Source organism: Amborella trichopoda, chromosome 1, assembly GCF_054954075.1.
Source record: "Amborella trichopoda isolate Santa Cruz 75 chromosome 1, AtrichopodaSantaCruz75HAP2 v2.0, whole genome shotgun sequence".
Classification (NCBI taxonomy): domain Eukaryota; kingdom Viridiplantae; phylum Streptophyta; class Magnoliopsida; order Amborellales; family Amborellaceae; genus Amborella; species Amborella trichopoda.
The window spans coordinates 47,781,802-47,809,254 of NC_142336.1; the positions used below are offsets into that span (position 1 = coordinate 47,781,802).

At 38.5% G+C, this 27,453-nt stretch overlaps 2 protein-coding genes across 4 annotated transcripts; both read left to right on the forward strand.

Annotated features, from left to right (window-relative positions):
* The first annotated feature begins 750 nt into the window (after window positions 1-750).
* On the forward strand, window positions 751-12,398 carry LOC18442341 (protein transport protein SEC16A homolog). 2 transcript variants are annotated; one of them, XM_020672221.2, is made up of 14 exons: window positions 751-865; window positions 1,611-3,592; window positions 3,807-4,127; window positions 7,006-7,113; window positions 7,204-7,326; window positions 7,520-7,690; window positions 7,880-8,005; window positions 8,129-8,263; window positions 9,705-9,832; window positions 9,900-10,011; window positions 10,108-10,431; window positions 10,544-10,684; window positions 10,800-11,092; window positions 11,473-12,398. In XM_020672221.2, exons 2-14 carry the CDS (start codon window positions 1,676-1,678, stop codon window positions 11,597-11,599), a joined length of 4,026 nt encoding a protein of 1,341 aa, XP_020527880.2. In that variant the 5' UTR covers window positions 751-865; window positions 1,611-1,675; the 3' UTR covers window positions 11,600-12,398. The 2 variants fall into 2 exon arrangements, with proteins under 2 accessions (XP_020527880.2, XP_006852622.2); XM_006852560.4 differs by having other exon boundaries at window positions 11,483-12,398.
* Window positions 12,399-13,863: 1,465 nt separating this feature from the next.
* Window positions 13,864-21,007, forward strand: AT-IE (histidine biosynthesis bifunctional protein (HISIE)). 2 transcript variants are annotated; one of them, XM_006852561.4, is made up of 5 exons: window positions 13,864-14,095; window positions 15,006-15,251; window positions 15,705-15,800; window positions 15,908-16,059; window positions 20,499-21,007. In XM_006852561.4, the coding sequence occupies exons 1-5, from the start codon at window positions 13,934-13,936 to the stop codon at window positions 20,701-20,703; spliced, it is 861 nt and encodes a 286-aa protein (XP_006852623.1). In that variant the 5' UTR covers window positions 13,864-13,933; the 3' UTR covers window positions 20,704-21,007. The 2 variants fall into 2 exon arrangements, with proteins under 2 accessions (XP_006852623.1, XP_088725433.1); XM_088869307.1 differs by lacking the exon at window positions 15,006-15,251.
* Window positions 21,008-27,453: the final 6,446 nt, after the last annotated feature.

Here is a 27,453-nt window from a genome sequence, read left to right on the forward strand (position 1 = left end):
TTAAAATATTAACTTTTTGACCGGGTGTGATATTAAGAATATTGGAGGAAGAAGGTCTACAAAGTACAATTTAGGAGGATATCTATAAAAATTTTATTATTTATTTTTAAAAATAGCTCTGCCATTGCCAATTCCAAGCCTAGACGAAAAAGAAGAATAATTGTTAGGTTCACAATCAACATAAAATATTTACAACATTTGTACCAAGAATCCATATCTATAAATGATCTCAAATAGTAGGATAAGACTGTTATGATGATGATGATGATGATTTATTTTTAGAAAAATTGTTCCATGCGGGTTGGACCGTATTTCTACATACGTGGTCCAAAAAATGTAAAGCATCCATCTTAAAGATGGATGCAAGTAGGTGTTCTATTTAAAAACAATGGAAACTAACAGTTCAAATGTTTCTTACTAGAACTATTATTTTTAATTTTGAAAATTTATTTATTTTTTCATATTTATGATTTTCATGTTAGATATTACATGTCCTTAAAAATTAAGCTTTAAAATCCATCTCAAAAATAGATTTATTAAGAGGCCCGTATTTCTACATATGCGGGCTGGGCCGCATAGAAATCGGGTCCTATATTATACAAACCAGCCTCACCCAAGATCTATTTTGCACTTTAGAGAAAAAGGAAATGGACTTGTTTGGTATTTTACGAGATGATCATGGGTGGTTATGTCCCGTTTTGCTAGAATAAGAATTTTTTTTTAAAATGGCTGGAATGTAACGGGAAGGGAGGTCACATGTCGGCAACAGGCAAAATCAAGGGTTTGTTTTCACCTGTGCTTGTTGCTCCTCTTCTTCTTCTGTTTCAAACCCGAAATTCTTCAAACCCCTTACCCTAATTTTCAGGTACTCTTCTGATCCGTTTTCCTCTTGTTCTCTTCTCTCTAGCGGTGTTCTTTTTTGCGCAAAGTGTTTCTTATGGTCATGGAATTGGAGTTTCTGTTAATTGGTGCGGTCTCTGGTTTCAAATTCTGAAAAAAGGGCCATGATCCAATTTGGAAATGACCCAATTTTGGTTTTCTTTTTCAAGAGAGAGCTGAATTTAGTCTGAATTGCACGGTACTGGGTTTGGTTTTTCTGTTGATTTATTTAGTTTTGATGCATTCTTTCTTCATTGACCGATCTGAGTTTCTGTTTAGGGGACTGCGACATTCTTCGTAGTTCCTGATTACTTCGAATGTAATGCTTCAAGCTTATCAAATAGACCTATTTTGAGCTTTTTAAATAGGTATATATTTCCCTGATATTGAAATCCATTTGATTTAATTTACTGGGCTTCGATCTCATTTTTGGAATTATAGTCCAATTGGATTTGTTCAGGACGTCAATTGGCCTACCTGATGTTTAAATTTTCTCTAACAGTCTCAAGTTTAGATATAAATTGGATTTTGGTTAGATGGGTTATTTGTGTTTTGGTTGGTTGTTTGCTATTGTAAACTCCTGATCTGGACTTCTGAATTTGGTTTATATATAGTTTTTTTTGTCAACCGCACAGTTCAAGCATTCTGTAATTTTTAGAAGTATTTGTATGGAGATTAGCTAAATGTAATCTTCTTTGCTTTGTTTCTCTTTCAACTGCTGTGAATTGCAGTGTGATAAAGGGGGAGTCGTAAACTGAGAAGGACTAGATTTGGATAGGCATCTCTTTCATTTCCTATGGCTTCTCCTATGGAGGACCAATCAGACGAGGATTTCTTCGACAAACTTGTAAGCGACGAATATGGAATCACTGGATCTGATTACCCGAATGGAACTTTAGCTGGGTCCAGTTCAAGTTTTGCTGAAGTTGTCGATGCTGATGAAACCGATCTCCCTGACAAAGCATTTTCAAAGCTAAGTCTCAGGGAAATGGAGTCAAATGGAGGGTCACATGAAGCGCTTGGGGATTGTGTCGGTATGGCACCAGATGTTCCTGTAAAGGATGTCTTGGTTGCAGAGGAGAGTGTCTGTCTCAAGACTTCAGATTCATCTGCTCTGGGTGCATTTGAGGAACCAACTAGTTTGGTCTCACCCCAGTTGGGGTTCGAGGCAAATGGTGGACTCGATCCCAATGACGTGAAGCCTGGAAAAGGCAGCAATGGCAACCATACATCTGTGAAAGAAGTACAATGGAGTAGTTTTTATGCAGAACCTCATCAGTCGGATCCCAGTGGGCTCAGTTCATACTCTGATTTCTTCAGTGAATTGGGATCAATGTCATCAGATCCCGTTGGGGGTTCAATAGATGGTATTTCACAAAAAAATTATCCATCCAAAGTCAATCCCATCCTTGATAAGAAGCATTGCCAAGGCACTTCTTTTAGAACCTCTGGTTATCAGGACAATTCTGGGCCGTTTGGAGAAAACCCATCTTCTTCTATTAATGAGAATGAACTTGGTCCTTTTATTTCGTCCTCTGCATTGAAACAAGAAGGAAGCAAACCAGAGTTAGATCATTGGAGTTCTTCCAATATTGGTGAGGTCCAATCTGATGATGTCAATAATAACAGTAATGCGAATGCTGGGCAAGATTTGTATAGTAGTCAGTGTTGGGAAAGTCATTATCCTGGGTGGAAATATGATCAAACCACTGGAGAGTGGCATCAGATAGATGGTTATGATCTAAAAGCATCCAATTCTGATGGAACCAGGGCAACTAACCAAGATAGTGTATCTAATCAGGACTCTGCAAATGGCTCAGAGGTTTCCTATTTACAGCAAGGGTCTAACTCTATTGTGGGAATTGTCAATGAAGAAATGGGTATCACAGGCAATGTTTCTAGCTGCAATAATTTCTCTCACAGTGGTTCAGAGTACCAACAAAATATGGTGTTTGATCCTCAATATCCTGGGTGGTATTATGATCTACTTGCCCAAGAATGGCGCCAATTGGAATCATATAGTCAAGAAACTCAGACAAATACAATATCAGCCGACCATGTCTCCATTCATCAGCAAACTCAAGGTGAAATTGGTTTGGGCTCCAGCTCTAATGCTACTGAAATTTTGGGCAATAGTGAACAATGTCATGTTCAAAATGGGTCTATGATTAGTTATTCTCATGGTAAAGATCAAGTTCATGCTAGTATTCTTCCGCAGAATACGTGGTATCCTGAACAAATTTCAAATAATGGAACTCTAAATAGTTTATCTCAAGACCGTTTTGGCAGTGAACAGTTTCTTGGTCAGCAGGATTCGTATAATTCAACAAATAAAACTGAGAAACAATTTGGTTTTGGCACAGTCGAAACTGTTCCCTCTTATGGTTCCTCAAATTACAATTACAATATTAGTCACACTGGTGCTATGTTGCAGAGTTTTGTCAGTGCAGAGAAATCTTTTCAATTTAGCAATATGGTGGTGGGGCAGAACCAGCAAAAGTATTTCAGTGGTGATTACTATGGTGAGTGGAAGGCAGGAATGGATTTTTCCCAGTCACCAATTCAGACTGGCAATTCAATTTATGAGGCATCTTCTTATGGTTCGATAGGAGGGAGAATATCATCAGGACGTCCTCCGCATGCCCTCGTAACTTTTGGTTTTGGTGGGAAACTTGTGATTATGAAATCACCAAGCTCTTCATTTGGGAGTCAGGTGAGTTTTTGGAGCCCCATTTGGCTACTTTGCTTCTCGCGATCATGGACTAGTGAAACTTGCTTACTATATTACTCGAGAGAGTCAGAACATGTATTGACGTGCACACTTTTTTTTTTTAATTGGCTATTAAGATTATACCTTCATCTTTGTTAGGTGGACTTATGTTTGGTCTCTGCTTCTAACATTTTCACAATGTGTGCTTTATGTGAAGGACCCAGTAGGTGGCTCCATTTCAATTCATGACTTATTGGATGTTGTTCTGGATAAAACTGATGTTGCTAATGGTGGGAATGGTGCATGTGATTACTTCAATGCCCTATGCCAACAATCCTTCCCTGGTCCACTTGTTGGAGGAAGTGTTGCCAATAAGGATCTGTACAAATGGATAGATGAGAGGATTGCAAATTGTGAAACATCCTCAACGTATTTTAGGAAAGGAGAGCTTCTGAGGATGCTATTATCTCTCCTGAAAATTTGTTGCCAATATTATGGAAAGCTGCGGTCTCCATTTGGCACTGATTCGGAATCACAGGTAAAATGGCTGTGTAGATGTCAGTATTTCACCAATTATGGTTTTACATTTTCTTTCTTCTTTCTCTCACCTTTTATTATAAAAACTTCAAATGCTGAGGTTTATACTTTTTGAGTTTTGGATGTAGAATTTGAAGAAGAAGTATGAAATGAGTCTTTCCAATATTTTTATATATTATGTTTCTTTTGTGTGCATGTGTATGTTTGCATCGAATTTTTCCTGTGTGCAGTGAACAGGTCCATAGGGGAAGGTGTTGGAATTTGGATAGATCAGTGGATATGACGAGCATCGTGGTTTTATTCGGATATATGTATATGTTCCTCAGAATTATTTACAATTTCATTCCTTGATGTCTTGAGAAATACATATTTGGATAGTTAACATATTCAAAAAAAAAAAGAAAAAAAAAGAAATGCATATTTGGATGATCGTCAAATTTGTTGCAATCTTGTTGACTAATATCTTGAAAACCAAGTGGCTAAGTCATTATGTGCAAATCTAAATCCATACCATGAAAATACAAAATCATTCTCAAACTTCTTTCTGCTACATACCACTTTTTGAGCTTTGTAGCCTCCTGTGTTGGAGGCATATGTGCTTGGTCCCCATGAACCTTCTGGTTGGTGTGCTCAATGCAAGATAAATGTCCATTTTCCATCCAGCCAAGGTTGTCTGCCTCGAAATTCATGATAGATAGTCTTGGTAGCACATGTAACTTGGGTGAACTTAGTCTAACAATGTTCAAAATGGTGATGTTTCACTCGTGGGAAACCCCTCTTGTACTTGGGAAACCCCTCTTGTACTTGCATGGTAACATTTACGTGCTTTCCTCCTATAGGAGTTTGTCTTTTCCTGATTAACACCCCTCCAACTTCCTAAGGATCCAATATGTAGATTTGTTCACTGATTTAAAAAGTGGCCCCCGGAGGTGGGCCTGGGCCTATCGCCCCCGCCTAGGCGGCCCTTCTGGGCACTGAGTCCCAGTGCCTTCCCAGGGGTAAAAATTCCCCTTGTGGAGGGGCATTTTTGTCCTTTCCCCCCTAAATAAGGGGGGAAATGGGGGGCTTAGGTTCTTATGTGACCTAAACCCCTTTTATGGCTAGAAAATCTTGAAAAAAAACCACATTTCTCTAAGAGATCTTGAAAAACTTGAAAAAAAAAAAAAAGAAAAACTTGGGCTTCCTTGATATCTGGGGGCTAATAGGTGCTGGGTGGCAAGGGCCCCTCTGGCCGCCTAGGTGCTGCTTGCATTTTTTGGAACATTGGATTGATTTTTCTGGAACCAGGTCTCCCTCATCCTGTAGTTCATAATTAGATGACACTTTGGGTCATGCGGGGATGCCAGTTTACTAGAATTTGCGATAGGGATACATTGACTTGTAGTGCCCTATGAAATCTCTATTTCTGGAATATTGTTGACACAGTTTTGGAATTTGATCCAACATATCTCCCAGCTTGTCAATCTATGTATTCTACCGTTTGTAATTCAGATACCGGTTTAAAGATCAGAATGACCACGAAAACTACAGAAGCTTAGTGAAATAAGTAGAAAACACTATTCCTAAATGCAGACCCTGATCAGCGTGGGATAAACCATTACAGAACCCAGTCCTAGTAACAATGATAGGGCCATCCAGAGATTACCACAGTTGAGTTCGGAGGATTGCTGGCTTGTAGGTACCTGGGATTTTAACATGGTAGAAGCCATGGTCCTTGACCAATCTATGGAGATACATATACACAAACAATGACAACAACAATAATAACAATAACTGTAACAATAAGTCAATAACTGTTACAAGGTGTGGTTTGTGTAAGGCTGAGGCACTAAACAATCAAAGTAAGGTGCGCCTTCAAATAGTGTCGAAAGATGTCATTTCAGCACCAAAAATCTTTATAATGGATTGAAAATTTATTTTCATCTCTAGTTATGAAATTTCTAGCTTAAAAAATAGTGCATATCAAGCAGACCTATGAACAATTGACGATCTTGAAAATTGATGGTCTAGTTAACGCATTACAAGATGCACTATTTTCAAGACTTGAAGTCCATTTTTTTTATGTCCATGTATCTCAAGGTCAAGATGATCGGATCTGAGGATTTCTCAGCATCGAAACTTCTTCTACTGATATTTTGAGGTGCGCCTTAATTTGTTTGTTTAGGGCCTGAGCCTTATATATACTTTTTCCCAGTTACAATAACACATTAAGCAATTTGTTATTTCTGGGAAAAGGCAGGTTGCTGATTATTTTCTCTCGTAGTTGGTTAAAGTTGCCCCATGGCAAACCCAGTGATGATGGGGTTTTGAGGGACTCTTGAAATGCATTATGCAGAAATTCATAGAAGCATAATTGGCATTGAAGTTCATCAAAGATTGAACATATAAAGACTTGCAGATGTAGCAAATTGGCCTATGCTGTGCAAGATGAATTTACTTTCGACAAGGCAACACTGGATATCTATGTTCTTGCTTTGACTGTTAGACATATCGTGTGACATTGGGAGAGCCATACAGCCCTGTATTTGTTATGCTTGCAGTTTATTACAAGGTGCCCTATATTATGTGTGTCTCTCATTCAATATCCCTACCATCTTTCAGATGTGTGTATATTCTGTATTTCTGAATTGTTCTTATGTTCTTTATGAAATTTCATCTTTTGATACTTGGGGGTGGGCTTTGCTGCTGGTGTCATCTTGTATTTGTGACCTAGATGTGCTGTTGCATTGCTGTGCTGTAGTTTGTGAGAGATGAGCCTGGCTTGGATTTCATTTCAAATATTGTATGTTTAAGGTGTTGCGAAGAAGCCACCTTGCTGAATATGAATTCATGTGTGTATATCTTGAAGTTTCTATAAGGTTATCTTTGCTATTTGGCAGGAAGTTGATGGGCCGGAGTCAGCTGTAACAAAGCTTTTTGCGTCTGCTAAAAAGTATGATCCTAGCTTACAGTGTTTGCTGAGCTTGCCTTCAGAAGGGAAAATTCGGGTAAATTCAAGATCTATATGCAAATTATATTTATTGTCGTGATTGTAAATGGGACTGTGAAAGTTAATGTTATGTTGCCATTTGGTTTAGGCTACCGCTACTGAGGTACAGAATCTTCTTGTTGCTGGTAGAAGGAAGGAAGCTCTTCAGTTGGCACAAGAAGGTCAGTTATGGGGCCCTGCTCTTGTTCTCGCTGCGCAGCTTGGTGAGAAGGTATGTGCATATTTTTTTTAGATTTTATGAATCCATTTATTCACAACTTCCTTTTACTGTATGACTTATTGGAGGATTCTTCTTCTGTGTGAGGTTTTACAGAAAGCAATGAATTGGTAGTTTAAATTTGAAACCTATGTAATCTGTGTATTTTGCTTGAAGCTGACAAATGTCGTGTGTTGATTCAACACAGTTCTATGTTGATACTGTGAAGCAAATGGCACATCGCCAGTTCATATCAGGATCACCTTTAAGGACGCTATGCCTGCTGATCGCAGGGCAACAATATGATGTTTTTTCTTCAGAAAGTGAAGTTATTTCTAGCCATCCAAGCCTAGGCACTACAACTCAGCACCCTGCAAAGGTGATTTTTCTGCCTGATAAATATCTGCTCAAGGTCATAATGTGATTTGGGTTGGCTTAACACTTGAATTATTATTCTTTTATTTTTGATGGTTTTAACTGTGACCTTGGTGTTATGGATCTTAAGTTTCTACTTATAAACCATGTCTTTGGCTATGAGGAGATAATTGGGTATCTTTTATGGTTGTAGGCTCCATTGAATGGGATGCTAGATGATTGGGAAGAGAATGTGGCCGTCATAACGGCAAACAGAACAAAAGATGATGAGCTTGTCCTCATTCACCTTGGAGACTGCCTGTGGAAGGATAGAGATGAGGTTGCTATTTGTGCTTTCTTTTCTTTTCCTTTTTGATAATTAGGTTGCATTTTTGTTTGCTTTCTTTATTTAGGACTGCTACTTCTTTTTACGTTGGACTTATATGAGAAAGTTATGGTGCAGGTCACTGCAGCACACACCTGTTATTTGGTTGCAGAAAAAAATATCGAGCCGTTCTCTGACAGTGCCAGACTATGCCTTATTGGTGCAGACCACTTCAGATGCCCTCGAACTTATACTAGTCCTGAGGCTATCCAGGTGATTGGTTAAGTTTAACATATCCCAGTTGCAACTGGTGTAGTTTATTGCTTATTCAAGGTCTTTTCCTTTAAAAGAAATTTATATACTATTTTTTCTTCTGGGGAGTTTCTTGTGCACTTGGGGGAGTTACCAAGTTGGGGCATAATTCTTTCTAACATATCCTAATTGAACAAATACTTTCTTAGATTTGGTAAATTTTATTGAACAAATACTCATGTTGGAATGTGGTTCCATGGTCCCCCCTACAGATCAAACTGGTCTAAATTGTATGTCACTTATGGTTGAAAGTCTACAGCATTCTATTGCTATTAAGCTGATGTATGGAAAGGAGTGAGGGGATGTTCCCTGATCAGTGTCTTAAATTCGGCCACCTTGGCACCTTGGTAGCCCGCTTAGGCTGTTGAAGGCCCTAGTCGCATCATCGCCTGGGCCTGCATGGGTACCTAGGGTGGAAGGGTCTCTAATCGCTCACCTAGGTGCCCAGGAAGCTGCATAGGTGGGTGCCTAGTGCCTTGTCAAAGGGTGGGTGCCTAGTGCCTTGTCAAAGGCGGGCGCCTTAGGCGACCTTGGCCACAACTTTTCTTCCTCTTGCATTGCCTAGGTCAAGGCAGGCGGCTAGTGCCTTGGCCTGCCTTTCCCATGATCACTCTTGTTCTTTTCTTGTTCTTCTTCTTCTTCCAGGCACCAACCCCATTTATAGCCCCCACCCCCACCCTCATGGATAGCAATATATAGACCCCTACACCATGTTGCCTCTGGGATGCCTCAATAATGAGGCGCCCACCCTAGGTGGCAACACCTTTCAAATTCTTAAGCACTGTCCCCTGTTTGCAGAAGTGAGAGGGATCATTGCCTCTGTGGGATTAGTTCTTTAATGCTTATATAAAGTATTGGGATATACTGTGTTGCAAACAAATTACATAGGCATTCTGGAAGTGATGCAAATAACTGGGGATTCAGCTGGAAATATAACTAGTTGCTTGTTTCATTCAAAACAATGGATTGCTATTAGCATATACTAAGTTCACTTCTCCCTTTCTCCTTTCTGACGGGTTTGTTACTTTTGGCATTTTCATCCCAATTATTTTTGCTGGTGCCCACATCGAGGACCAGGCCGAATATAGAGTTTGTAGAGTGGGACAGGGTTGTTGGTTTACATCATGAGAGTTCAACCGGGGTTGGAAGATCACATCATGTTAATGGAAGGATAAATTGAATAAAATGAAAAAGGCTGGGTAATTTAGGTTTTATACTAGTGACAAATAATTTTCAGTACATGTGTAAAATTTCCTCTGTCCTTAGGTGCATACTACATTTGGGGTATAATGATTATTGCCTGATAAATTAGCAATCGTGAAGAGTTTTTCTACTTTAGTTATTTTGTTCCTTCGGCTCTACATAGTGAGTTGCTCTAACAATTATTTGGAATTCTGGACAGCGGACAGAAGTATACGAATATGCTAAGGTGCTTGGCAATTCCCAGTTTATTTTGCTACCCTTTCAGCCATATAAGCTCATTTATGCCCATATGCTGGCTGAAGTGGGAAAGGTTTCGGATTCTTTGAGGTGAATACTGCATCCTTCATTTCTGCTTGTTTGCTCTCAGTTTTCCTATTTAACATGGCTTATTCAGGTACTGTCAAGCTTTAACCAAGGTATTGAAGAATTCTCGTCGTGCACCTGAAGTGGAGTCATGGAAGTCCATGCTATCTTCCTTGGAGGAACGTGTACGAATCCACCAACAGGTTGGTCTTGATTATTCATATGGCAGTATCCGATGACTCAATTACATCACATTTATAACCTGATATCTTGTTTTTCTTTTTATTCATCAAACTCAGGGGGGTTACAGTTCAAGTATAGCCCCAGCTAAATTAGTGGGTAAATTTTTCACAACCATCGATAGTACCATTAACCGTATTATCGGTGCACCACCATCACCTATGCCATCAACAGCAAGCAATGTCCAAAGCAGCGATCCTGATAGCCATTTGGGTTTTCCAAAGGCAGGAAATGATTCATTAAGAATGGCCAATGCAACATTGATGCCATCAGCTTCAATGGATCCCATCAGCGAATGGACAGGAGGCAACCATGGCAACAATGGATTCACAAGGCACAGTAGAAGCATTTCAGAGCCAGATTTTGGTAGAACTCCCATTCAGGTGGAACGTTCTTCCTACAATACCTTGTGCTCTGTCTAGAATCCTTTTGTAATTTTCTAGATCCATCTCTTTCTTAAATTTATTGAAGCGTTTACTGGAACTTATTATATAGGGTACATCTGGTTCGAAAGATGCATATTCTCCAACTGATACACAGAGAAAAACATCAGCTTCTGGTGGCCCAACTCGATTAGGTCGCTTTGGTTCAAATATTCTTCAAAAAGCGGTGGGGTTGGTCTCGAGAAATCGGCAGGTAATTGCTCAATCTCTCGACTGCCTTGAAATCCTTTAATGTACCAATCAGTAACCCCCTCAATACTTTTTACTGCAAAACCTAATTGCATATGGTTTTTCTGTGGTCATTATAGGCCAAACTAGGGGAGAAGAACAAGTTCTATTATGATGAAAAGCTTAAGAGATGGGTTGAAGAAGGTGCTGAGACCCCAGTTGAAGAAGCAGTTTTGGCGCCTCCCCCAATGACTGCTAGTTTTCAAAATGGCTTTTCTGATTATAACCCAAACAATGTGATCAAAAGCCAGATCTCTCCAAATGGAGGACATGAAATAAGGTCTCCAACTCCCACCGAGCATAGTTCAGGGATCCCCCCAATTCCCCCCACGAACCAATTTTCTTCTCGTGGACGTATGGGTGTTCGCTCAAGGTATAAACCCTGCTTGAAACGTCATCTGGTTTTGAAATTCATCTTGGTTGTGATTCCGATATTCTCTTTTAAATTAGGCTGGATGGTCAGGATTTAACAGATAAAAATCCTCAACGGGTTTTTTAAGTTGATATGATCTTAGTTTTCTTTTAAATTTGGATCAATTATCTGGATTGAAGGAATGAAACTCTTTACTGACAAATGCTAACTGGTTTTGAAGTTCATGCGAGTGATGTCCCTTGTTTCTATTTTGGCTTAATGATCTGGATAGAGGAAAAGCTTGATGATCTGGAAAAAGGAATAGAACGTTTAGTGGTTTTGAAGTTCATGTTGGTTACGGGCGTCTATTTCTACTTTGGCTGGATGATATGGTTTAAAAGGATTTTGCAGGTATGTCGACACCTTCAACAAGGGCGGAGGCCCTCAATCAAATCTCTTCCAGTCTCCCTCCCTTCCCTCTGCAAAGCCAGTCTCCAAAGCAAAATTCTTTGTTCCAACACCATCTAACCCAAGTGAAAGCATTCCTGACAATGTCACAGAATCCACAAGTATGATGAACAGAGAAGACCCATTCATGTCAAATGCCCTTACATCCCCATCACCACCATCATCATCATCATCATCATCATCATCATCTTTACAAGCATCATCCTTGCAAAGACATGGGAGCATGGACAATGTGGCATCCATGGGGAATAAGGGAACAGTAGGCAATGTCCCCCGTACCTCTAGGTCCCGAGCCGCCTCATGGAGTGGTGGCTTTGCCAATATGCTTGGTGGTGAAATGGAACTTATGGATCAGAAGCCAGTATCTGTGGCCATGATAGGTATGTCTCCACCATCATCATCAACCCCCACTTCATCATTGATGGGCGGCATAGGCACTGCATATATGCCTGTGAATGGTGGCAACCTCGGTGATGATTTGCAAGAAGTAGAGCTGTAACTTACGGCCAGAGATGAAGAGTTGGGAGGGGTTCCATGTCATTGCTTGATTTCTTGAGATGTTGGCTGCTGGCTGTTGATCCAGGCACCCCTCCCAACTAAGGGGACTCCATCTCGACTGGTCATTTCTCTGGAGAATTGTATTATTTAATCAGAATGTATTTTTGATATTTGGAGCTGATTTCTTGTAATGATTCAGAAAGAAGGTGGGTTTGACGGCCTAGATCGATGTCAAGATCGATCTGGAAGTTGGTTATTTTTTCTCGCAAGGGCCGAGATCATGTGGGGATGCCCAACAGGTCATGGGACTGTCCCCTTGTATATATTTCATTTGTTGATTTATTGGAAGAAATTTTACTTCTTTTGGGAGTTCTTGAGGTAGAGTTTTTCCACCAAGTTCCTTTAAGTGGAAAATTGCAAAACAAGATGGAAATGTTGTGATGTTATATTTTCCTTGGCATACCTAGTGGAAAATTGCAAAATAAGATGGAGATGTTGTGATGATACAATTTTTTTGGGCATCGTTGGAGAATTGAATGCTTTTAACTGGGGACATTCCTGCACGTTTGTGTTCACTTTGTTCATTTCCATGGAAAATGGTGTAAATTGATCATCTCAAAAATTTCACTAGAAGAGGTTGTTTTGATGCTCAAATGTCTTAAAATTGATTATCTTGACATCAAGCTGCATGGACATGAGACAAAAATAGATTTCAAGTTTTGGAAATAGTGTATCTTATCATGTATTTTTGGATCGTCAATTTTCAAGATTTTCAAGTTTTTTTAGATTTACTCGATCTACACTATTTTTGAAGATTTAAAATTTATAATTAAAGATAAAAATATATTTTAATGTTATCACAAAGATTTTCAGTATTGAAACCACATTTCACGATACTATTTAAAGGTGCATTTTACTTCAATTGTTTAGAGTACAAACCGTACACTTAAAAATGTTTTTTAATTTTTCATATTAGCGATATGCGAAACTTTTGTTTTTATTATTAATACTCAATTTGTCTTTGCTATGGGTGCTAGATTCGTGGGGCATAACAACGCCTCAGATCCAATAGATCCGCAACACAAAAATTATACAAAATGCACCACAACCATATATATCCATAGCGCTCTGGGGCGCCACGAACATTTTATATCCATGATGCAATAATCCAAGGCGCAATAGTGCCAAGCATATATTACTGTCTGTGGTACCACAAGGCAGCACGAACATAATATAATCGTGACGCTTTGTTACGCCTGTGGTACCACAAGGCAGCACAAACATAATATAATTGTGACGCTTTGTTGCACCCCAAATAGCCCCAGTTCAGGGATTTGGAGTTTTAAATTGGCGTATTTTGAGAAAAATAACATTATTTGAAAGAAGACATTGATAGTAAAATACAAAATATAAAGAAAAAAGCTTATATAAGGTGCCAACCATGTTGCACACCTCAAAAACCCAATCAAAAAAGTTGTTTTGACGTAAAAAAAACACTCAAATTGATCACCTCAAACTTTAAAATGTATGGATACAAAAAGAAAAATAATTTTAAGTCTTAAAAATTTTATAACACATTATTTGGACTATTTTCAAACTTTTCAAGTATTATCGATTACACAAATTTTGAACCTTTGAATTTTATAATTTTTGGAGCTGGGATCAGTGGAAATTTTCCTATATTATGATATTTTTTATTGCACATAAAATGATCTTTATCTTTAGTTCCCTTTCTAAATAAGAACAACTGTAGTATTGAACCTACTTTAATTGTTCTTAGATTTCTCACTGTTTCATATGTATTGCGACCACGGTACGATGTACTTGCCTGTGTAGCATGTGAGGCACTCGCAGAGAGAGAGAAGATCAGAGAGTAGTTGAGGGAGAAGCTCATGAATGGGGTCCTCGTCTCTTCAGGGTGTTGCATCACTGGCATTCTCTCCTACCCATTCTCGCCTCTCGCGCACTCGACGACCCAATGTTTGTTGTTTGCCTCTGAAAGCCAGAAGCGATCAAAGTCCCTTTCAAATCGAAGGAGAGCTTCACTTCAATTCTAAGGTACCTCGTACCATCTAAATCGCAATCTCTCTCTCTCTCTCTGTAGTTTTTCTAGTTTATTTTATTTCTCTATGATGATACCTTCTAATACATCTAAAATCGCGTTCTTTCCCTCTGTAAATTCTCTAGTTTTGTTTCTTTTTCCATGAAGATGCACCTGAAGAAAATACCAAGTTAAAGGTTCTGCCTTTTGTTGGTTGTTTTTGAAATTTCTGTGCTTCCCATTTCATGGTTTGTTCCGGTAGTTAGAATGATCATCATTGTAGAAATGGGGAAAATTGCAGTTCCTCATTTCGTGTTTTTGGGTTTTCCTCCTTCAAATTGAAGATATGAGTGGTGGGTTCTAAGTGTTTTGTGCTCTCTCTCTCTCTGTGATGGGCTATTAGTGTTTTGTGCTCTCTATCTTTATCTATCTGCAGGGTAGATTCCAAGCCTTTTCTTTCTCTCCATATTTGATTCCATATCTCCTGTTCTCTCTTTGTATCTCCCTCTCTCTGACTCTCTTTGGATGGTTGTATGGGGTTGAGGGCCTGGGCTACTGTAAGTTTGAAATGATTGTTTGTGAACTTTGTTCGTTTTGTATGTCTATTTTGTACGTAAAATTTTGTTAGGTACGTTCAATAATTTGGTTGAACCCTTGCCTTTTCCTTTTGATTACTTGTCCCATGGTAATAAATTTGATCACATAGATTTTTCCCTTTCCTTTGAAAGAACATGTGTTCGTGTTGTTGAGTTTGGGTAATTTTCCGGAAATATTATAATTGGGCATTAACTGATTCATAATTAAACTTGGGTTTTGCATCTTTTCCTGTTCTATTGATCATTTAGGCTTCCGGGTTTGAAATTTGACATTCAAGTTTTTTCTCTTCTGAATTGAGGTGAACATGAGTGGATTGTTTTTTAATGGTAGGTTGAGAAGTTGTTAGATTGCATAAAGTGGGACGACAAAGGTTTGGCTGTTGCGATTGCTCAAAATGTGAACACAGGAGCTATCCTAATGCAAGGGTTTGCAAACAGGGATGCACTTGCAACGACCCTCTCATCTCGAAAGGCGACTTTCTACAGTCGGTCTCGGTCTTCTCTGTGGACTAAGGGAGAGACGTCAATGAACTTCATCAATGTGCTAGACGTGTTTATCGATTGTGATCATGATTCTGTAAGATTTCCTTGCTTTGAATTTGGGAGTTTTATGGTATATCTGTTTCATTTTGAGGGAGGGTGGGAGGGATAGGGTTTTATAATAGATCTGTTACATTTTGAGGGAGGGAGGGAGGAAGAGAGAGTCACATTAGATGCATTCTTAATTTCTGTTTTGATTTGTGTGGTTAATTTGTCTTAAATGTTTGCCTTCTCTTGGTTGATTCTTTCGGTTTCATTGTAAATTAGTCATTCCTTTGTTGTTGTGATCTTTCTTTGATTTTGATTTGGTTCATGATTGCCATTTCAATCCTATAGGCTCTTTGGGCTTCAATTTTTATAGTTTCGTAGTTTACTTTTCCATTATGGTAATTTGTTGTGTTTGGTGTTTTAATTTTGTTCTTTCCATGTGATAATTCAATCACATTTATTTGGTGTTGGAAGTTGTTCATTTGTATTGGTTACTTTTCAGATAATATATCTTGGGAAGCCTGAAGGACCTACATGTCATACAGGGGAAGAGACCTGCTATTTCACTTCTGCTTTAGATCTTATGCAACCTTCAAAGGTTCGCTAACACAGTATTTTAGATTTCATTTCATATAATTTGAGTTTGGGGTTGTAGTCCAAATTTTGGAATCTTTCTATACCAGTAAAAAGAACTGCATTTTACAGGATGAAGCAAATAGGCTGGCATCTACAACTTTGTACTCATTGGAGTCCACAATATATGAACGTAAAGATAATCTAGGAGCAAACCCGAACGAAAAACCATCATGGACAAAACGATTATTACAAGATGAGAAGCTCCTATGCTCCAAAATCCGGTATATATTTTGGGATAGTTTTATCACTATATATATTGACATTTGCAAGTAGTGATGTGTGTTGGTTATAGTTCTTTACATGATATTTTGCAGATTCCTTTGATGTATTTTTGTAATTTAATTAGATCTTTGTTTTGATCTATTGGATCAGATGGAATTTGTTAAAGAAGCCATTAGTTTATAGTGTGAAAGATTCAAGAATCTAGGGTGTCATATGATTGTAAATGTGCAGATATGTAATCATATAGCTATCATAGGCCTTTCGACTTTCTTCTGGGATGTCTATAATTTAGTCCAAATGTATTTGTGTACATCTATATATGCATGAGCACCTTATCATGTTAATTAATGTGATTTATGCCTTGATAAATATAGCTTCACTGTGGGCCTTTCATTAACTATTGGCTTTGGTGGCTTTGATGATTGCAATAATCTTACAAGATGTCCCCAATTGAAAGCTAAGAATACATGTTGTCATTGTGATTCCACTGCACTTTGTAAACACTACCTCAATATTCTGTTTTGTAGTAATCACTTCTAAGTATAACCATTTATTTCAGGTCATTTAGCTTTCAAGAAATTATTTATCCTAGGCTGTTTCTATCATTATTAGCTTTGTTATATTAATAAGTTTGTTACAAAGCTTATAGTGGCGAACTTGATAAATTCTCTTTTTTGCAGTATACTTCCTCATGCGATATTGAGCTTAAAAGTTTGTTATAGACATGACCTCATCCACCATTCTCATCACATCTTCCATATATGCATTGTTTTCTAACGATGGATTGATACTGTTTGTAACAATTGTCATTTGATACATGTCAGAAAATGCTGATGTATGCAATTTTCCATGAATCCAAATTATTGATTACATTAGAATAAGTTGAACCAGAATTAATTATATAAAAAAAATGTTCAACTACAATTTGTGGCTCCACAATCCACATGGTTTATGTTTTCTCAAAATGTGAATGCATGAAGAGAGGTGGATAAGGCAAAGGTGCACACATTGAGCAACCAAAGTTCATCCTGGTAAAGGGACTTCTTTTATTTAGAGTCTACATATTACAGTCCCAGGGCACTTGTAGACACCCTGTTTATCGTACATCTGAAGTGATATTGCAGTGGAACATCTCTGCTTAACCAATCTACATACTTGGGATTGAAGAGAGAGAGAGGACAAATCACATAAGAAAGAAGAATACACATTTTGGGGGCAGATAATACATTTTGGGTGTTTTGCCTTTATACCTTGTCCCTATAGTCCTCTTGAACTTGAAATATTTCTATGACCTCTCAGCAATCTTGCATTATCCTTTATATAGGATTCCATGTATATGTCTCTTAATGGGGACAGTTGAGCAAAGTGGGAATGGTTATTGCAATAGTGAGTTGGTAAAATTGACTGATGCGTCGAAAAGTAGTTGTGAAGCCTGTATGAACGCACATCAACTTTCTTCAGAATGAGACAATTGTCTTATAACAGAGTTGGTTATGCACCTGACTTCCAGGAGGAGCACGTGTCCATAAGGAAGTGGGCTCCACGCGTAACCTCCACATTTTGCATGTTGCGGTTGCTGGTTTCTCGAACCTTATCCATTAGCAGATTATGAGATATGACTTATCACTATGGATTCTTCAATATTGTATCAGCGAATCGCTGACCTAATACTCGAGTCACTGACTCAACATTGAGTCACTGGGTTATTGACCCAAATGTCACTTCAGATGATGTTGGACAGTATGTGCAATCATTCTGAAGCATGTGATGATGACAATTTTGATTGAGAATGGTTCACGAAGGACTAGTTATCAGTTGCGAGGATGAGCAATATAGGTTATGGGCCTTTGTAACATGAACTTTCATATAAAGAATGAGTCATACAAGGCACTATCTCTGAGGCTTGAGCAGGGTATCAATTGCTTATTCCGGCTATTTAAAAGTACCTATTGCTGATGAATGCACATCATATTCTTCACATGTAAATATTGGATTTAATTCTTCCTGAATAGGTTGTTTGGAATGTTAGTAACTGTATAGAATTGACTATTGATAAGGGGCTTATCATATGTTCCTTACAACAGATAGTTGGGCAATTCAGCTAGGGCACTTATTGCATCAAGTGCCATGTTTATGACTTGATTAATATTGATCTATTTTGTGATTGTCACCTCAAGGCAATGGTGCACCATAATTGATGCATTAGAACCTCTATGGTTCTCACTAAAGTATTTTATGCCAATTTGGTAGAATTTTCCTATAAAAATGCTCCATGTACAAAACAAGGGCATATAAGTGTCCAAAATTTATTGAGTACAATTATAAAATGCTCTATAGTGTGAGCACCTAACATAATCCTTATTTATATATTTATATAATGGATGTGGTTTGTATAGAGCCGAGGCTCTAAACAATCAAAGTAAAGCTTACCTTCAAATAGTGCCTAGAAATGTGGTTTTGATGCTGGAAATCTTTGTGAAAGTCTTAAAATATATTTTCATCTTTAATTATAAAATTTAAAGCTTAAAAAATAGTGTAGATCAAGCAGATCAATGAAAACTTGAAAATCTTGAAAATTGAAGGTCCAAAAAAGCGTTACAAGATGCACTATATTCAAAACTTGAAATTCATATTTTTCGCATCTCCATACGTCTTAATGTCGAGATGATCAATTTAAGGATATTTGGGCATCAAAATGACCTCTTCTAGTGAAATTCTTGAGGTGGGATCTAGTTTGATTGTTTAGAGACTTGGCTCTATATGAACTTTTTCCTTATATAATTGTGTTGTGATTGCCCAAAGGATATCATTCAAAAAATGAACCAACCATTATAACTGGCTTATTTACAGATCTCAACCTTTCCAAACTTCTAGGTTTAATCAAACATAGATTGTCAAGCGTCCTTAAATTCCAGGCATCTTATTAAACACAGTGATTGCTAGTTCCTGATAGTTAATGTTATAGTTCCTAGGAGAGAGGTACTTTCAGTTTGCAAGGAAAGTTTGAGTTCTAGTTACCAATAGGCCCTTATAGGGGCTTTACAAACAAGCATCCTAGTTCTAGGCTATTATATGAATTTGGTATCATAGATAACTTGTTGCACCCTTTTAGAGAGGCTTTCAAACCTACGGGCCTCGTTTTGAGTTTATTATATATGCTTGGGCATGCAGTTCCTTCCTTCTCTATGACACTCTTTATGTGTGTGTGTGGGAGGAGAGAGAGAGAGAGAGAGAGAGAGAGAGAGAGAGCTGATCCAGCTTAATTTCATGCTTTATTTGAGATCTACCATTCACTATTTTCCTGTGCATGGACACACGAGGCCTTTATCAAACACTTTTCAGGGTGCATTTCCTGATCATGAGCTCTCTCTCTCTCTCTCTCTATATATATATATATATATGAAAGCTACTATGCAACGCCTATGGGCGAAAATGAACAGTGTTTTCGCCCATAGGCTCGGTGCCATCCGATTTTTTTGGATGGCATGGAAAAATCGATCTCATCGAACATATTATGTCCATTGTGGTACTGCAACATGCATAGTATGTCCGGTGCGGTCAATTTTTCCTCGCTAAACCGCAACGGCTCTCCTCTACGATAGCTGTTGCAACTTTCAGTGTTCAAAAAACACTAGGCGGCGCCTAGGCTGCCGGGGGGGTCCAGGACGCCCAGAGCCTAGGCGGACGCCTAGAACCTAGGCGACCAGTAGAAAGAAAAATGTCTCTATAGTCTAACTGTGTAAGTATAACTGTATAACACATAAGAGTTAATGATTTAGGGCACATCAAATGTATTGTACACAAGTCCACATAGCACACACTCTTCCATACTCCATGAGTCCATAGTTTGATAGTCCACTAAATCTAATATCAATGGGTGATGCTTAGAGCAATTTCTCGTAACTTTGAGAAGCCCTTCGATCATATGGAAATCATCAAAAACTAGTTTTTTGGGGTTTTGTCTCTCTAAAATATGCTCTAATGGGGTTTAGGTTTCAAATGAACCTAAAACCCGCGATTTTTTCCCAAAAAATGTTCTCAATGAGGTTCATTTCTGGCCCAAAGCTGGGCGTTGGGCACTCAGGGACAGCCCGCCTAGGCTTGGGCGAGGCACCCAGGCCTTTTGGACCGCTTAGGCGCTGGGCGGTCCGCTTTTTAAAACATTGGCGATTTTTTCAGGCTAAACCGCTTGCGGGGCGAAAATCCTGTACACTTTTGCCCCATGGAATTTTAAGACTTTTCCTTTATATATATATATACACACACACACACACACACGTATAGAGAGAGAGAGAGCAATTCCAACTTAATTTCATGCTTTATTTGAGGTCTACTATTCACCATTTTCCCATGCATGGACACATGCGGCCTTTATCAAAGCCTTGTCAGGGTGCATTTCCTGGTCATGAGTTAATTTTGTGAATACATACTTATGCAGGGAGGAGGCAGATGAATTGTGCCGAACTTTGGAGGATAGAGAAGAGAGTTCTCGAACTGCTTCTGAGATGGCAGACGTGCTTTACCATGCCATGGTGCTGCTTGCAGTTAAAGGCATTAAAATGGAGGATGTTCTTGAAGTCCTTAGGGCTCGTTTCTCTCAGTCGGGGGTCGAGGAAAAGAAGGCTCGGCAGTTGAACCACTAATTTTGATGATTTGATTTGTGCTGTAGCGATATTGTTATAAAATTGTACTCCGTACCCTGGCCCTGGTCTTCTTTTCATGAACTTGGGTTATACAATTTTGAATGTTGCATTTTATTTTGTTGGGGTCATGCACAACACTAAGCAAATATCATGGATCATAGAAGGTGTTTTGGCATGTTTTTTGTTTTGCATCAAAGATGATCTTGATTTAGGTTTATTTGGAAATTAGAGTCCAGGACAGCAGTTGAAAAGAGTGTCTGTGAAATGCTTGTTTTGTATCCATCAAATAGTATTTTGTTGATAATTTTTGCTAGGTATCTTCGCATTGAGATACGACAATTGGGTTGAATCCTTGCCTTTTCATTTTAATTGCTTGTCCCGTGGTAATAAATTTGAATATACGGGTGTTTTTTCCCCGTTACTTTGAAAGAACATGACTCGACATCGTTGAGATTGGTTAAAAAATTGTTAGAAATCATGTACTTGGACATTAACTGATTCATAATTAATATTGATGTTTGAATCTTTTCTTGTTCTATCATTTGGATTTTCAGGTTTGAAATTTGACAATTAAGGTTTTTATCTCTTCTGAATTGAGGTGAACATGAGCGGATTATTATTATGGTGGGTTGAAAAGTTGTTAGTGTAAAATGGATGCAGTGGTAAACAGGGGCTATCCTAATGCAAGGTTTTGCAAACAGGGATGCAGTTGAAATGACCCCTCATCTCGGAAGGACACTTTCTACTGTGGTCTCGGTCTTCACTATGGGCTATGGGAGAGACATTGAAGAACTTCATCAATGTGACTAGATGTGTTTCTTGATTGTAATCCCGAGTCTCTGTAACCTTTCCTTGCTTTGATTTTGGGAGTTTACTACTGTTAAATTTTATTGTAGATCTGTTGCATTAAGAGAGAGTCACATTAGATGCATTTCTTGATTGTTAACATGGTTTTATGTGGTAATTTCTCTTGAATGTTTGCCTTCTCTCAGTTAATTATTTGGGGTCATTGCAAATTAGTCATGCCTTTGTTGCTGTGGCCTTTCTTTTGAGTTATTTTTATTTTATTGTAATTTGTTGTATTTGGTGTTTTTCTTTTGTTCTTTCCATTTGGTAATTGGATCCTATTTGCTCTGGTGTTGGAAGTTGTTTTTATTTCGTCGGTTTCTTTTTAGATAATATAGCTTGGGAAGACTGATGGACCTACACGTCTCACAGGAGAAGGGACTTACTATTTCACTTTTGATTTAGATCTCATGCAACTTTTGAAGGTTTGCAAACACAATATTTTAGATTTCATTTCATACGATTAGGGCTTGGGAATGTAGAGTACAAAATTTTGAATCTTAAGATACCAATAAAAAGAACTGTATATTACGGGTTGAAGCAAATAGGTTGTCATTTGCAACTCCATAATGATTGGAGTCTACAAACTAAGAATGTAAAGCTGATCTAGGAGCAAGCCCAAATGAAAAACCATCATGGACAAACGGTCAGCCTGACGAGAAGCTCTTATTCTCCAAAGTCCAGTATATATCTTTAAATATTTTTTTCACTATCACTGTACAGATTCAAAATTTGTTTTTATCACTATACGTTTTGACATTTTGAACTGTAGTAATATGTGCTGGTTATAGTTCTTTACATGGCCTTTTGCAGTTTCCTTTGATAATTTAATAATTTAATCAGGTCTACTTCGATCAATTGGATCAGATCAGTACTTTGATGAAATTGTTTAAGAAGCCATTATTTGTTAGTGCGAAAGATTCAAGAAGCTATGGGTTCATTCATTGTTTTAAAATGCGGGATGCTTGATGCGGTGGGGGGCCGATGCGGTGATGCGGCTCGATGTGGCCCGGATGCTTGTGCATCGCGATGATGTGGTCAATAAATGTAAAAAAATTATAAAAAATCTAAAAAAATAAGTTAATGCATAGAAAAAAATATGAAGGTGATATATGTGATAGTAGGTATTTTAGTTTAATGATTAACTTCAAAACGATTAGCTGTCGGAGATTTTGTATCCAGTTATCAACTATCCCCTGATAGAAATTAGAAACTTGAAACCAGCTTCATAAAGCATTCAACAATCAACAACCATGAGCACAAATTTGCACCATAAGCACAACCATCATCAACCATAAGCACAAAATAGTGATATTACAAAATACAAACCAAAAGTCAAGCTCAGGAAGAGTTAATAGTTAATAACTTAATACAATCATCCATTTTGAGAGTCAATTTTGAAATTTGAACTTCATTTTTTCAAATATCAATCAGACAAGTCATCTTGAGAGTCGTCATGTGCATCATCAATATCATCCTCGACGGCCTCCATGTATTCTTCTTCATCGGTCTCCTTTGAGTCAGCTTCCTCCTCGACCTCTGAAGCTAATGTGCGAGTGCGACTAGACCCAGCAGCTCCTCTACTCCTTTGTGCTATAGTGTTAGGTCGGTCTTCTTCATTAACCCCTGTTGCTAGCTCGACATCAAGCCATTTAAGATCCTAACCCTCAAACACACTCTCTTGTCTTAGATCCACGGTCCACTCACTTATGGAATCACCATCAGCTTCATATAATTGAATAGGGTTGAGCTTCGTGCGATTTTCATACCTCTCCCTAAGCCGCTCGTTATACCGTACATAAACCAAATCATTCAATTTTTTCTGCTCCAACCTATTTCTTTTTTTTCTATGGAGCTGTGGTAGAAATTTGAAATCAGATAAATTAGATTTTAGATTAGAAAATTGAAATTCAAGAAATAAGGATTAAGGAATAAGGAGTAAAGGACTTACATGCTCAAATGCACTCCAATTGCGCTCACAACCAGATGAGCTACATATGAGATTCAACACTCGAATACCGAGACGTTGTAGATTTGGTGTCTCGCTTCTATATATGCCCACCATGCAGCTGTATAATATTTTATAATTTAGAATATAGTTAAAAATTAAGGGTATAAAATAAACAATGGAACTATACATAAAGTAAGAGACAAGTAAGATTATTTTGGGGCTTTTGCCCTTTACCTGGATCTGTAGTATCCCTATTTCGAGTGGCAATATCTCTCCCAAAGTTTCCCAAGGATAACTTGAACTTAATCAATTCATAGCTCTGGATCTCATCCTGGATATCTTTGTCTAGCACCAACCTCTCCAGCACATCTAAGAACCCACCATTTATTACACGATCTGACTTAATGGATGGGTGCTTGTAGTGAAGAGATGAGTTTAGAAAATAACCGGCTGAAGGTGCTTGTGAAGTTGGGTATCCTATCTCCTATCAATAATTTCAAGCATAGCCTTTCGCATATTTTCATCATCCTTTAAAACATCTTTTATTTCAGTTCTTGCCCTAGTCATTGCCTCATGTATGTAGCCCATGGCGGGCTTCACATCACCATGAACCAGTCGAAGCACTCTCACTAAAGGCGAGCCACTCCAATGCAATAATTACTGACTCCAAAAAGATGAATTCAAAATAATTTTTTCAGCTTTTCTCCCATCCTTATGCTTTGACCATTTGCTTTGACTCCATTGCTCTGAAACAAACATGGTCCTCAAGGCACTTTTTTGCTTGGCTAGGCTTCGAAGAGTGAGAAATGACGTGGCAAATCTAGTGATACCCGGTCTCACTAATTCTCTCTTCTTTGTAAAAGACCTCATCATGCTTAGGACTATGGTGTGATTGTAAATAAATCCAACAACAAACATAGCTCTTGAAATCACCCCACTAAATAAAGATGTTGTACCCATTTCCTTAAGCATAAGATTAACACAGTGAGCTGCACATGGTGTCCAAAACATATGCTTCCTTTTCAAAGTCAAGAAATGCCTAGCTGCAGCATAGTTGGCACCATTGTCAGTGATAATTTGTACCACATTTTGCTCCTCAACAAAATCGACAATCTCATCCATCAAGCCAGATAATTATATACCATCATGTGACTTGTTTGATGCATCAATAGACTTAACAAAAAAAGTACTTGTTGGGCAGTTAACCAAAAAATTAATGAATGCTCTTGATTTCCCATCGGACCAACCATCACACCTAATAGTGGCCCCCATATTTCTCCCACCCTTTTCTCTGAGAAATCAAAATTTTATTCACATCAAATACAACATCTTTCAACAAGGGCTCCCTAACCTCATGTAGTGAAGGAAGAATAAGTCTTGGGCCATATTGCCTAATTGCCTGGACCATACATTCAAAACTATCCAGAGTTATAGTATTAAAAGGAATGTCGACCATGTAAATCCACTTACATACCGACTTCCTTTGTTCTTTCTTATATTTATTGTCAATTGTGGTTTGTTTTGTTTTCTTCTTTCTCTCTTGAACCACAATTTCGGGGCTAGGGGTGAAAAAGAATCCATTGGCCCCTTAAAGAGAGGTGTTCTTCTCTCAGCACTATCACCAATATTTATAACCCTCTCTCTTGAGGTTGGAGTATGAGTACCCGTTTGCCTCATAGCAACTTCTGACATATCATCATCATCATCATCAACATCATCAAATAATTGCATATCATCAAGTAATTCCTTTCTTTTCTTTTCTTTTTTCTCTTTATCTTTTTTCAATCTATCCAAATATTCTCTAATTTCTTTTTTTATATCATCTGTAGCTTGTGGGCATGCTCTTACATCCCCAGAAATTCTGGCTAAATGCTCTTTTTGTCGAAAAATTTTACCCATATAAGTATTTCCACAAAGCAAGCATATCACACAATTTCTATCTTTCGGATTTTTTAGTTTAGCATATTCCGGATCCTTGTTACTAGAAGATTGGGAAGAAGATATTGCCCCAAAAATGAATATAACAATATTATTGTACAAGAAGGAATAAAAAGTTACCGACTCTGTGAAGTAGTTCTCGATTTCTTCACGGCCTCTGAAATCCCCAATTTCTTATCACAAATTCACCTTAACATCCCCAAAGCAACAACAAAAGGCATCAAATGATCCAAGTATCAAACAACCGCCAAATCCAAGATTTGGATGAAAAAAAAATTTTCGCCAAATTTTTTTTTTCCTTCGATTTGATGCAAAAAAAGCCACAAAAGTGGCCGGAAATCTTCGATTAGGGGGTATAGTGACCCCCCAAACAGTTTCCCTAAACATTGGAATAAAAAAAGACCATTTTGCCCCGCCCCGAATCGAAATTTTTTTTCGTTGAAACAGATGCGGGCGAGATGCGGCCATGATGCGGCCTGATGCGGCCGCATCTGTCAAAAGCGCATATGCGCCTGAACGGGACGTGGATGCGAGCACATCCCACATGATGCAGTCGCATATGCGGCGATGCGGCCACATTTTAAAACACTGGGTTCATATCATTCTAGAGGTGTAGATAGGTAATCATGCTTATGTAACAGGCCTTTCAATGTTCTCCTGGAATTTCAATATTTTAGTCCAAATATATTTGTGTGCATCTAATGTGCATGAGCGCTTTGTCATTTTCAAGAATGTGATTTGATAATATATCTTCGTTTTAGGCCTTACATTAACTATAGACTTTAGTGGCTTTGATGATTACAATAATGTTACAAAATGTCCCAAATTGTGAACTAAGAATGCTTGTCATTGTGATTCCACTGCACTTTGTAGACGGTACCTCAATGTTCCATATTGAAATAAACGAACATGTCTTTTTCTTTTTTATTGGAACACTAGGTATAACCATTTCTATCAGATCATATAGGTTTCCAGTGATTATTTCTCACGGGCCATGTTTTTAACATTATTAGCTACGTAATGTTAAAAAGTTTGTCACAATGCTTGTAGTGGCTGACTAGGTAAATTATTTTTATGTAGTCTGCGCTGATGGTGGCTTTAATACTGGGGGTGGAGGAAAAGGGACCCCTGAAGATCCTATTGTTTCTTTCCTTCCAAATGGTCCAAATAGTGGCTCCCACGGTTGCTTTCCAAAGCAAGGTCCCAGAATGGGGCCATGGAAGACAAGAAGCAAAGTTGAAGAGTTGAGGCATATTTTTGGGTGTGACCCAAACTCGCAGAAATAAAGCGAGTCCCACCAAATGGAAGCAGCTAAGGGGCAGTGAATAAAGAGATGTGCATTAGTTTCCTCAGCCCGGAGAAGCACCTATTCGGTAGGGGAAAACCTATCCTCTGCAGCTGGTTGACTGTTAGGACTCTCCCCCAACAGGCCAGCCATTTAAAAACCTGATTTCTGGGTGGGATGAGGGTGCACCAAGCTTTGGGGGTGGCAGGGTGGCAAGCAACAGTCCCGTAAAGGGTTGAAATAAGAGAGCGGTAGATGGAGGAAACCGAAAAGGACCTTGAGGGGGCCAGAGTCCAGATGATTTGGTCATCTCCCCTAGGGAAGGGGGGAGGGGAAGAGCAGAGAGGGAGAGAAAGGCGGGGAGTTTGTCGTCTCGAAGGGTCTACGGAGGTCTGGGTTCCAAGTTCTGCGAGAGGCCGAGGTAGGAAAGAGATCCAGGATGGAGGCTGAGGGATGAGAGGTTAAACAAAAGATAGAGGGGAATTGGGTAGCAAGAGGTGAATTGCTTATCAAAATGTCTAGCCAGAATCTAACTTTGGGTCGGTGAAAACGGGTAAAGGACTTGAAGAATTGAATAGAATGAAGATGGACCTCCAGAAACCTGAGATCATTTGGGCAAGCCAAGGGGATGGACCAGTTAAAAGAAGCAAGGCGATATTTGTGGGTTAAGATTCGGTGCCACAACTGATCTCCTTGGGTGGCCAACCTCCACCACCATTTGCAGAGAAGG